This window comes from Gossypium hirsutum, chromosome A04 (assembly GCF_007990345.1).
Source record: "Gossypium hirsutum isolate 1008001.06 chromosome A04, Gossypium_hirsutum_v2.1, whole genome shotgun sequence".
Classification (NCBI taxonomy): domain Eukaryota; kingdom Viridiplantae; phylum Streptophyta; class Magnoliopsida; order Malvales; family Malvaceae; genus Gossypium; species Gossypium hirsutum.
The window spans coordinates 968,426-981,648 of NC_053427.1; the positions used below are offsets into that span (position 1 = coordinate 968,426).

Sequence of the window (13,223 nt, forward strand, 5' to 3'; positions counted from 1 at the left end):
AAGTAACGAGGTCACAATCATTTATCTAGGACAAATAGTAATCAAGTCATTTATCACAAAGACAAATGATCCATGATCATGTTTAATTTTCATCTATCATGTAATGTCGATGAAATGATATCATTTACCCATTAGTTGGGCAATGAATTCTACTATTGTGAACGATGTTATATACTGTAGAAGTTGTATATCCAATTCACCAACTTTTGGTTCCTTACCTATTGGAACTCAGACTTTTACTTACCTCAAAGTATATAATTCACACATACATAGTCCATCATCCACTCAAGATTAAGGTATGCCACACTATATATTTATTATAGGACAAGGGTTTTCTTGTCAAATAATTTTTATATATTTGAGAAGATTTACAAAACCTTATAATCTCTACATCGATTCTCTTGTTGTCGCTCCTCTTAAAAAGTTTATCCTTTTCTCTACACCTAGTGCCATACTTTTCTCATCCATAACATGCATAAAGCTTACTCTTTTTGAAGATGAAGAACCTTTGTAATGGGATTTTTGTGCAAGGTATACAGTTGTTCAAGTAATAAGTAAGTAAAATGAGTAATCATCTCCATAGGGACTGTGTGTGCTAATCGATTATTTGCAAAATTATAAATTCACAATTTGGTATAAAAACACAATAATGTGAGTAATGATGATTTAACTAAATTAATTTAACTGGATGCAAAATTGATCCCTAATGCAATTTTAAACTAAGTATGCAAAATAATCTAAATGTATGAATAGATTTTAGCAACAGAAACACAACTTCAACAACCAATAACATGTATAGACTAGGATCATTACATTAATCAACTTAATTTATTTTCATCATGCTTAATAGTGTTCGGAAAACTTTCCATGGCACTTGATCTTTCATGAGTTTAGAAACCAAATTAAGTCCTTTCAGATCTTCTACTTAGTGAAACATGCATTTTACTGATCATATTAAACTAAGGGTCTCTTAGTATTTATGCGAGGTAATAGGTGTGTCATCTCATTTCTTTAGTGGTAGAGATCTAATTTTCAAGTAAGCCTATGGTAATAACATTTCTCGTTTAACTGTTGAGTGCATATTATTTGAACCTTAAACACTTTGAGTGCTTTGAGTGATCCTTAGTGAAGATGTCAATTCTTGTTGAGTTTGAATTTCATGTAATTATTGAGATAGGAGAGACGCCTTTGTTTTTATGTCTTGAAATTTTTTGCTTGGATTACTTGTATTCTTTAGTGTTATTTTAGTTCGAATTTCCAATGCTTGATTATCTGTGAATTATCCAGAGACATTATCGATGAAAACAATAAATTGAGGGAAGTGCACTTGATTGTGGAGGACAAACAAACGCTTAAGTGTGGGGATATTTGATGAGTCCTAAAAGAAATATATTTTACCCTCGTTCTTAATTCGTTTTTAGGTGATTATTTGATGTTAATGGTGAATTTTATGATCCAAATCTTTTAAATTCATATTTTAATGCTTAATAGAGCATTTGGGAGCAAAATGAGCGAAGAATGAAAAATTAGAGCAAGCTACATCAGCCACACAGGCTAACACATTCCACACGGCCATGTGGTAGGTCGTGTCGATTTCGCAAATTTGTACCCTAAATTGTAGGAAACCACTTTTTTTAGGTTTTGCGCGTATTTTAAGATGTATATATGACAAAAATTTTCTTAAATATTCTATGACGGCTTACTTCTATTTTTTTTATTTTTGTTATATATAAATCTTAAAATACCCAAAAAAGAAAGTATCAAATAAATAATTTATAAAATCAAACAAACTTTTATTTTCAGAAGATAAAATAATTTATAAAACCAATCACAAGTAATATATAATATCAAATAAATTAAAGTCAATGGACAATGCACCATTCACACGAAACTAAAAACGTAGGGGAGGAAACTTCCAATCTAAAATTAATTTACAAGTGGATCATAGACAATGAGACCAAGTTTCTTTTCCGTGATCAAGATTTGTGTTCCTTTTAATATTACTACGGAGAAATCAATCATGTATTATATAAAATGTTTGGGACAATAAATTATTTCATGTCTGCAGGTTTTATCACTATAAATATTTCTGTTTTCTTCGTAAAAATGAAGCAACAATTCTATAGCTTTCATCTACATTTCGCCCCAGAAATTATAGTAAAGCAGAGACAATGAGAGGAACATTGATGTTGAGCTGGATTCTGATTATCTGCCTCTCCCAAGTAGCAGTGCAGAGCCAATACTACTCGAAGAGCAGACCATATCATCCCAGGCCAGCTAAGGTCACCAATCTTCACTTCTTTATGCACGAACATACGGGTGTTACAGCAGTCGTGGTAGCCCAAGCTAACATCACAAGCAATAATTCATCAGTGCCATTTGCCACCCTAGTTGCCGTTAATGATCCCCTCAGGACTGGTCCTGAGCCTGACTCAGAGGTGATTGGAAATGTTCAGGGTATTTCGCTCCTGGCTGGATCAAATGCATCGAGTCGCAGAACATAGAATTTGGATTTAATACCGGTAAGTTTAATGGCAGCTCTCTAAGCGTGTTTTCAAGGGGAGAACCTGGGCTTGCGGTGGTTGGAGGAAGAGGAAGATTCATGATGGCAAAAGGGATTGCACTATTTAACCCTATCCTTATAAATGCCACCAATGTCATTATTGAATTTAACTTTACTGTAATTCATCACTAAGATGTCATCTACTGACTCAATTCTCTTGAACTGTGAAAAAGTCATATGATTCTGCTCCACTTGATTGCAATAAATGTATGAGAATCTCATACTTCATCATTGTACTTTCTTATTTTATTACAAATAAAGATTAAATTGTTTGCTACAAAAAAGACATAAATATATCTATTCAGTTTTTATTTCATCTCTGATAGAGGTTGGTTTACGAAAAAAATGAGAAAGTTTACTTTGCTCAATATATCAACCAAACAATTATTATATGGTGTAAAAGTCAAATATTACAACGAAGCAGCAAGTTTACTTTGCTCAATATATCATAACAGATATATTCTTGTGTTGCGATGAATAAATCTTGAGACGTTGGAATGACTTCAATTCTCAAGAAATGATTCAAATCATCAAGATCTTTAATCGAAAATCTCTCCACAAAAGTTTCGACTAAGTCAAAGAGAAAAGCTTTATTATTTTTAGTGATACAAAATTTTGTTGAAATCAATAATTTTTGTTCAAATTTTATTCTTAGGCCTGATTAATAAATCAAGGCATAATGTTAAATTTAATCTTAAGCATGATGGCCAGCCAAAGTTGTTCAAATGGCATCTGCGAGCGTAATTGTTGACCAAAGTTGTTAGAAGACCACCAGAGATTGTCAGCCTCCAAGTTGCCAGATGACCCAAATTTGTGTAAGTTGTCAAGCAATGCCGAGAAGAGGCTAAATGGCCCTAGCTCCCCATGTACCTTAACAACTATGGTTGTCTCCAACGGCCATTTCGGAGCATGATGGCTGGCCAAAGTTGTTAGAAGGGCCATACATGTTAATTATATATTTTAAAAATAATTAAAGACGTTGAGGCTACTCTTTAATATTTTAAAATTATATTCATCACATTGTGGGTGTCATCAATTTTTAGTATTTGTTGAAAAAATTTTTTTTACCAGAGTTTACTTGGTAAATAAAATACTAAAACTTATAACTAAATTTACCGATACAATTAGTTGTTTTTACTTATATTGTCTAAGTAATTACATTTCACCATATTTGACAGGAAAGAAGTGAAAGGACAAAAGAATTAGTAATATATTAGGAGTAGCTACTGCTCCACATGATCAAGGACACTACTAGAATGAAGTTATTTGGTCTAAAGGGAATTGTAGTACACACAATTAACAGAAAAGTTTATGAAGGTTAAGGAACTCTAGAATCAAAATTCATATCGGGAGAATATAATGTCGATTGATTGTATTCTTCTACTCTTGTTGCTTAGTTCTTACACATAGAATATTATTGTTTGATGTAGCAAATTATTTTGCTTTTCTGAACCAAATCCACAAATTGAGGTATTGAAATTAAAACCTCAATGTTGAAAGAATATCATATTACTTGAAATATTATAAAAATATTGTTGAAATATTTGGAGTCGCTAAGATGTTCTTGAGGAAGTGCCTACTTCCTTCACTATTGCCATCTAGCATATCAAAGAAAATCATATTACTTGGAGTGGCTTATTTGAAGAATCAGATCGGATTAGATCAAGTCTATCTAATCCCTTAGAACAAGGAGGTTGGATCAAATTAGACGGTTGAAGACTTAGCTATCAACAGTCCCTATTTACCTTGGTTGTTATTATTATATATATAGTATTTTAGCTTATATACCTATTGTGACATATTTTCATTATGATAGCATGTCTTGAAATCTTTATGTAATTGATAGACTTGTATAGGTTCATGTGTTGATTTTTTATAGCATTTAATATATTCAAGTGAGAAACATTATTTGTAAGAGTGCATATGATTGTAAGAACTTTGTATTGTGATTTTACATGCTATGTTCTCAAGGAGAGAATTTAGTGGTGAGAAAATTGTCTCTTGGGTGTGCTGAGATCTAGTGCCCTTGGCGTAGTATTGTTGTCTATATGTAGTTGTAATTTTTGAACAAATTGGTTTAATAAAATATTCATTAGTTTCATTAACATCTTCATATATTATCCTTCATGGTTTTTGCATGCAAATCAAAATGAAAACAAATATTAACTCACTGATTATCCAACGCTTAACTAATACTAAGCGATATTACGTAGTCGACTTATAATATGAAAAACCAACTTATATTAGTAGATAATCTAAACACGTCATTAGTCTAATCAGAATTGAGAAAATCGATTAGAATACTAATATGTTGTCTATCTAGCCTAATTGGTGACATACCATATCTTTAATATCAGAAGGGATGACTCCCAAATGATAAGAATATAGATGTAACTGACTAGACTGATAGTACATCGTACAAGACCCAAATTGAATAAATTCTATATTCATTTAAATGAAATATAATTTTTAATTGTGTTTGGCCTTTAGTTAAGTCGACCCAATACAATTTAGACACAATTTTATTAACTAATCAACTTCCAATGTATACATAGATAATTAAAAACGTCAAGGTGGTGGCAAAAATTTGTTCTAACACCGATTACTCTATAACTACCCCCCTCAAATTTCATATCCTTAATTAAATTACCAATAGTTTCAAAACAAAATTAAATTAAATACCATAATTTATCTCTTTAGTGAAAAAACTATTAAATCTTTTGTTTTTAATATAATTATTTCTCTAGATATTAATTATATACAACATTTTTTTCAACCACATTGCATGTGTTAAAAATTTTAGTATTTATTGAACAAAATTCCAGGTCGTGGGACTTTACTTGGAAAATAAAATATTAATTACTTTGTAGACCAAAATTTCTTATTTTTGTAAATTGATACTACTGAGGCAAGATGAGTTGATAATTAACTGGCACTCGATAATGTCGCTGCAGACTACTTCTAAGGTGGTTAAATACTTACCTTATTTAGTTTGATAATTTAAAGAAAAAAATGTTTGGGCCTGTTCAATGTGACGTGTTATTGAAGATACTATGGTCTATCTATGGAAACTAGCCTTTGGCTTTTGAGGATTTAATTGGATATGAGTGAATCAATTCAACCCATGGAATGTAGAGATTCGATCAAGATTGTATTGCTATTCTGAAACTCATATCTTCAATTGATTCTGCTTTGAAAGTTGTAATTGTAATAGCTAGTTTCAAGGAGTTAAATTGTGTTAACTTAGATTCCATGTTAGCAAGCCGAAATTAAATATATAGGCTTGTCTAGGTTTTGTATGAGAGTGTTCTAATCTTCAGGTATCTCTATACTTGAGAAATGATAGAGTATAGTTAAAGATAGTGAAATGACTCACTGAATTAGACTCTACAGACGTAAGAAAATCGAACTATGTAAAAAAACCTTGATGTTCTTTATAATTTTGTTTGCACAGTATTGACATTTGGAAGTGCCAAGTCGTAGTGGCCACTGCAATGTAACACTTCCATTTCAATTTTGTATTTTAGCAAGTAAACAATTTAAAGTAGCAACAGAAACAGTTAGTCATTTATACTTATATTGTGTTGGAAAATTACATTTCACCAAATTTGACAGGAAAGAAGCAGAAGGATAAACGAAATAGGAAAATATTAGTAGTTCTATATGACCAAGGACACTATCGTATTGAAGTTATTATCATGACTCAATGCTCAATCCACTTAATTTTATTTTGTCCCCCCACGTATACCAAACAGTTCTCACGAAAACGCTATAACGCTGACAGAACGTGAGCTTGCGATGGTCGGAGGAAAAGCAAAATTTAGGATGTCGAAAGGGTTGGCACAGCTTCAAAGTCACTTGGTAGATTTCACTTTTCGTCACTAAGTTTAGGATAAGGATGGCAAAAAAAAAAAAAAAAACTCCGAATCGAATGAGTTTCGGCCCAACCGGGATCTCATTAGAAAAAATGTATTAAGTGTTTTTTATTTTTAATATTATTATTTCTCGAGATATTAATTATATATAACAATTTTCCACCAACACTGCATGTGTCACATTACTGAAAATTTTATCGACGGTCATCGGAGTTTATTTAGAAAATAAAATACTAAAAATTATTTTGTAAACCGCTACAATTAGTTATTTATACTTATATTGTTTAGGTAATTAACATTTCACCAAATTTGAGAGGAAAGAAGAGGAAGGACCAAAGAAATAGGAGTAGCTGCTGCTCCATATGACCAAGGACACTATGAAAATGAAGTTATTTGAAGGTTGGGGAGTTCTAGAACTAATGGAATATAATATTGATCGATTGTATTATTGTATTCTTGTTGTTTAGTTCTTATACACAGAGCAGCGTTGGAATATAATAATTTAGTACGTAGATATAAAGAAAAAGAAAAAGAAGACTTCATATCAAACAGACTTTTCTTAGGAGAAGATAGAATAATTTATAAAACCAACACATCGATCACATGTAATATATGATATCAAATAAATTAAAGTCAATGGAAAATATTGAGACAAAAATAAAAACGCAGGGCAGGAAGCTTCCAAACATTATATTTATGGATAGAATGGTATTTACAACCTTCACCATTCTAATTATGAAGTGAAGATATTCGTATTTATACGTATATAAATTATAAAAAAGGTACATTCCTATTCAAAAATCAAGCAGCTAATTAGACCAAGTTGCCGTTGCGTGGTCAAGATTTGTTTTCTTTTTAATATTACTAGGGAAAAATCAACCAGGTATTATATCAAATGTTTTGGGCAATAAATTATTTCCAAATTCCGCAGGATTTCTCAGTATAAATGTCTGTGTTTTGTTCATAAAAATGAAGCAACTATTCCACTAGCTTTTATCAACATTTCGCCTTCACCCCAGAAATTATAGTAAAGCAGAGACAATGAGAGGAACATCGGTGTTAAGTTGGATTCTGATCATCTGCGTCTGCCAAGTAGCAGTGCGGAGCCAATACTACTCGGACACCCTACCATATCAACCCAGGCCAGTTTTGGTCACCAATCTTCACTTCTATATGCACGAATTTACGGGCACTACAGCAGTCGTGCTAACCCAAGCTAACATCACAAGCAATAATTCATCAGTGCCATTTGCTACCCTAGTTGCCGTTAATGATCCCCTCAGGACTGGTCCTGAGCCTGACTCAGAGCTGATTGGAAATGTTCAGGGTATTTCCCTCCTAGCCGGATCAAATGCATCGAGCACGCAGTACATAGAATTTGGATTCAATACCGGTAAGTTTAACGGCAGCTCTCTAAGCGTATTTTCCAGGGGAGACCCTGGGCTTGCGGTGGTCGGAGGAAGAGGACAATTCGCGATGGCAACAGGGACTGCACTATTTAACCCTATCCTTATAAATGCCACCAATGTCATTATTGAGTTTAATTTTACTGTAATTCATTACTGAGATGTTATTTACAGAGTCAATCCTCTTGGATTAGTGTGAAAGTCATATGATTATGCTCCACCTGTTAGAATAAATGTATGAGAAATATATAGGTTTGTAGTATTAAAAATTAAAATTGTCATACTTGGTCATTGTACTTTATCATTATACGATAAATAAATATTAAATTCATAGCTACAAAAATATATCTATTCCGCACTTATCTTCATCTCTAATAGAGGTTGGTTTATGCACAAATTTGGAAAGTTTGTTGACAACGAAACAATTATTGCTTAGTGTCAAAGTCAAATATTACTACGAAGCAACAAAGTTTTTGGCCTCTTAATTTGGCGTCGACTGCAGCAAAGCCACCATGAAAACTTAAAAGAAACTAAAGTGGACATTGGTGTGTTTGATTCCTTCGCGTTTGACATGTTTACTTTGCTCGATATATCATAACAAATATATTCTTGTGTTAGAGATGAATAAATCTTGAGATTCCCATGAAATGATTCAAATCACTGGAAAATCAATCTCTCTGCCAAAGTTTGGATAAAGTCAGAAAAAGAAGCTTTATTATTTTTATGAGTCAATAAATCCGGATTCAGCAATACTTAGGCCTCTAATATAGATCCATAAATCAAAGCATAATGTCAAGTTTAGTTATCAAAGGATATATTTTTTCACGCAATTTGGTTTCTATTCTTTTTCTTTCTTTGTTAAATTCGAGCCTCAATCTTTTAAAAGGAGAAAAATATGACAACTAATATTTAAAAAAGAGTCGAATTGTTTTTTTTTAAACTTATATACTGATCTAAAATGTTAGATTTTTTAAACATAATAGCTTGCATGAAAATTCACATATACTTCATGCTAAATTTTTCTGTATTTTTAATGAACATTTTATAATTTTATAAATTTATAATTTATTTTTTTGAATATTTTTAGTTTTTAAATTATTTGCGAACATGGTATATAAAACAAAAAGGTGTCATGTTAGCATAAAATAGACGTAGATTGCTGCACCAACATCATTAAAGAAAATAAATATTAGTCATCATCGTCGTTAAAAAATGATTTGATATTTTTTCAAAGGTTAATGGCCAACTGAATTAATAAAAAGAATAAGGGCTAAATTGATAAATTTTAAACATTGAAGGCTAAATTTGACATTATACCATAAGTTAACCTTTTGAACTTAATTCTAGATTTAGTTAAATTTTTTGGATTAACTTGAAAATTCAAATTAAATTCAGCCTTACGTCAAATTTAACGGAAGTTTAATCACAATCTTGAAAAAGCTAACAAAAAGTTAAATTTGACTTTCTAATCTCCAACCGTAGGCCAAATGTGTTGAATTTTTCGGCTTACTACAATTTCTTTCTTTCATATGGAATAAAACATTAATAAAAAATACTCTTGAACTTATAAACTCAAACATTCAACTATATTATTTTGGTCTAATATCATTTTCTTGTTTTTAAGAGGTACTGTTCTGATAGATTGACTTAGAATTACTTTCTCGAGGTTTTTAAGAGGAAATTTATGGGTGAACAGTATATGGAGACTCGTAAGCATGAGTTTTTTTTTTATTTGGTTTAGGGAGATTTGTCAATGGTTGATAATTGTTATAAGGTCCTACAATCTGTGAAGTGTAATAAGGTAAGTGTTTCTGAGTTAGAATTGTGGCATGAGAAAGTTGGTCATGTGCGCTAGAAAGGATTTCAAAGACTTATTCATTTTGATCGAGGTTGTCAGGGGTACAATCGCTATTAAGTTTTAATTCGGAAAATGCTTAAAGACTTAATAAGTAATTAAACTAAGGACTTTGGAGTAATTTAACCATTGTTAGAATATGTTAGTGGAGAAACATGATTATTATCATCCATTACTATTAAGAATCTTTAAGTTAACTTTGAACTTTTAAATATTAATATAAATACGTTAATTAAAAGTTCAAAGGTTATTAAACATATTAGTGGATGAGCAAAGTTTCAAACCTTCTTCCCTCATCACTGAAACCATTAGGATGAAAATTTTCCTTTTTCGTTTCTTGGTTGTTGTCCAACAAATTAACTAAGGTATGAGATTTATTTTGACAATTTCTTAAAGATTCAAGCTTTAATAGGTTGGATTTAAACCAATCCAATGTTTAGATTAATGAATTATTGATGTTTTGAGTGAAATTTCATGGTTAAAAAGCTGAGAAAAATTAGTTTTTAAAAGTTCAAGTTCATGCATGGTGTTGTTTGTTAATTAGTAAGAAGATGGTGGATTTAATTAGAAATTTAAGTAAATTATTTAGTTAATTTTAACATTAGGGACTAAATTGAATAAATTGAAAGATGTTAAAAATTATTTTATAGACGGAAAGCTTGGGGTCCCTAATGAAAGAATATGAAATTAGATTTTGATGCAATACTAAATATCGAAAGATATGGGCACTTTGAATATAGGGACTAAAATAAATAAAATGTAAATTATATTAAATTATTGTAATTTCATGAGTTGTGTGAAACTGATATTATTCTATTATCGAATTTCTTGTACGTAACTAAAGACGACGTTGGACACTCAGCCTAAATATGACCATAGCCAAGGCATTCATGACACTGGATGCATTTCATCTTTTCTTTCTCATTTTCCTCCCTGACAACATCACCTTTTCTCTTGATCTTTGAGTGGTTTTTGGTGTCTCAAACTTCTTGAGCCTCCTAGTTTGCTTCTTAAAAACTTTATTAAAGTTCTGAGTAACTAGAGCAACCTACTCTTGAAGTTCTTCTATTGCAGAGGCATTGGTAATTGGCACTTCATCAACAACTTGGATTCCAATGTTTCTTTCTCCTTTTGATTTAACCCTCCTGGATTCATCCAAGTTCAGCTCGAAAGTTTGTAAGGACCCTACCCACTAATCAATCTTCAAGCTCTCTAGATATTTGGTCTCTTCAACAACAACCACTTTAATTGAAAACCTTCTAGGTAGTGACGTCAAGACCTTTCTTACCAATTTAGAGTTGGATTACACTTTAGCAAGGGTGAATGCCTCATTAGGCAAGTCACACAACTTAGCATAAAATTCACCAATTGTCTTAGAATTTTTCATTCTCAATGTTTCAACTTTGATAGTCAATATGTACATCTTGGATTGCTTGATAGTACTAGTTTTCTCATAAGCTATTTGGAGAATTTCTCAAGCTTCCTTTGCAATAGTGCACTTGGAAATATGCTTGAACTCTTTCACATCAATACCATAAATTATGGCATATAAGGCCTTAAATTTTGTATTAATAACTCTCTCTTGTTTAGTAGTCCACTCAAGTTTAGGTTTAAAAACCTTTCCAACATTAGAATCGACAGTCGGAGCTTGCCGTCCTGTTAGTACAGAACCCCTTACCCTTTCATCAACAGACTTAATGTAGGCTTTCATCCTAGCCTTTTAGTCGGGATAGTTACCATTCTAAAGCATAGGGCGACGAGTAATTGAAAAACCTTCCTTTGTTAGCAAACAAAAACACTGGGATTCATCACTAGAGACATTAAACTCTGATACCAATAGTTTCTACCTATAGTTTTTGTTTGCTTAATATGAAAATAGTTAATGGAAGTGCTTGAATGCAGTGGCCACTATGGCTTAGCACTACGAAATATGTGGAATAAAAAACAAAGAACACAAAGACCTTGTTTCCATAGTTTCATTTCCTTACATCTGTGAAGCCTAGCTCAACGACCAATTCCACTATCTGTAATCCACAATACAAGTGATTCACACTCTATCACTCCCCGAGTATAGAGATCTCACCTTTGTACTTAAAAACTAGAACACTCACCTCAAATCTCCCCCTGAGAACTTGGGAAGTAAACACTCAACAATGTTTACAATTTAGTTTGCACTTCCTCACAAAACAATTCCTTAATGAATATATTCAAGTTCTCTTAATCAGCTTTCATACATAACCTAGACAAGCCTCAAAGTATAAATCAATTTCAGTTTGCTAGCATCAAGTCTAATTTAATACAAAGTAACTACTTGAAAATAGCTATCACAACATCAATAATCGAAGCACAATTAATTGAAGGCATGCTCTCCAAAATCAACAATACAATCTTGATCGAATCTCTACATTCCAAGGGTTGAATTGGTTCACTCGAATCCAATCCAATCATCAATAGCCAAGGATTCTTTGTTATAGATGAACCATAGTATCTTCAATATAACAACACATCAATAGGGCCAAAGATTTTATTTAGTAGATTGCCAACTCAAATAAGGTAAGTAATTAATTGCCTCAATGTCAGCCTACAGTGGGCACTTTCAAGTGCACTCAACTTTATTCTTCACATCTTGTCTCAACAACATCAAAGAAATAATCTTGTTCATAAAACATAAAATAAAAAATGGTTTAAGATCATGAACAATTTTCTTTTAAAATAGTATAAATGTCAATTGCTAAACTATATCTTCAAAACAAGAAAATGATATTACACCAAAATAATATAGTTGAATGTTTGAGTTTATAAGTTTAAGAGTATTTTTATTAATGTTTTATTCCATATGAAAGAAAAAAATTGTAGTAAGCTGAAAAATTCAACACATTTGGCCTGCGGTTGGAGATTAGAAAGTCAAATTCAACTTCTGTTAACTTTTCAATATTGTGATTAAACTTTTGTCAAATTTAACGTAAGGCAGAATTTAATTTGAATTTTCAATTTAATCCAAAAAATTTAACTAAATCTAGAATTAAGTTCAAAAGGTTGACTTATTGCATAATGTCAAATTTAGCCTTGAATGTTTAAATTTTATCAATTTAACCCTTATTCTTTTTTTAATTGAGTTGGCCATTAACCTTTGAAATCCTTTTTTTAGCGGTGATGATGACTAATATTTATTTTCTTTAACGATGTTGGCATAGCAATCTGCGTCTACTTTATGCTAACATGACACATTTTTGTTTTATATACCATGTCCACAAATAATTTAACAATTAAAAATATTCAAAAAAATAAATTTTAAATTATATAAGATTATAAAAAGCTCATAAAAACATAGAAAAAATTTAGTATATATGAAGTATATGTGGATTTTCATGAAAGTTATCATGTTTAAAAAATTTAACATTTTAGTCCGTATTTAAGTTTAAAAAAAACCAATTTGATTCTTTTTAAAAGATTAGTTGTCAAATTCGTCTCCTTTTAAAAGATTGAGGCTCGAACTTAACAAAAGAGAGAGAGAGAGAGAGAGA

General features: G+C 31.3%; 1 protein-coding gene and 1 pseudogene across 1 annotated transcript; both read left to right on the forward strand.

The window, feature by feature from the left end:
* Positions 1–2,082: 2,082 nt before the first annotated feature.
* Positions 2,083–2,879, forward strand: LOC107931134 (dirigent protein 4-like; annotated as a pseudogene).
* Positions 2,880–7,389: 4,510 nt separating this feature from the next.
* Positions 7,390–8,187, forward strand: LOC107942060 (dirigent protein 4). Its single transcript, XM_016875702.2, has one exon. It carries the CDS (start codon positions 7,480–7,482, stop codon positions 8,002–8,004), a length of 525 nt encoding a protein of 174 aa, XP_016731191.1. The 5' UTR covers positions 7,390–7,479; the 3' UTR covers positions 8,005–8,187.
* Positions 8,188–13,223: the final 5,036 nt, after the last annotated feature.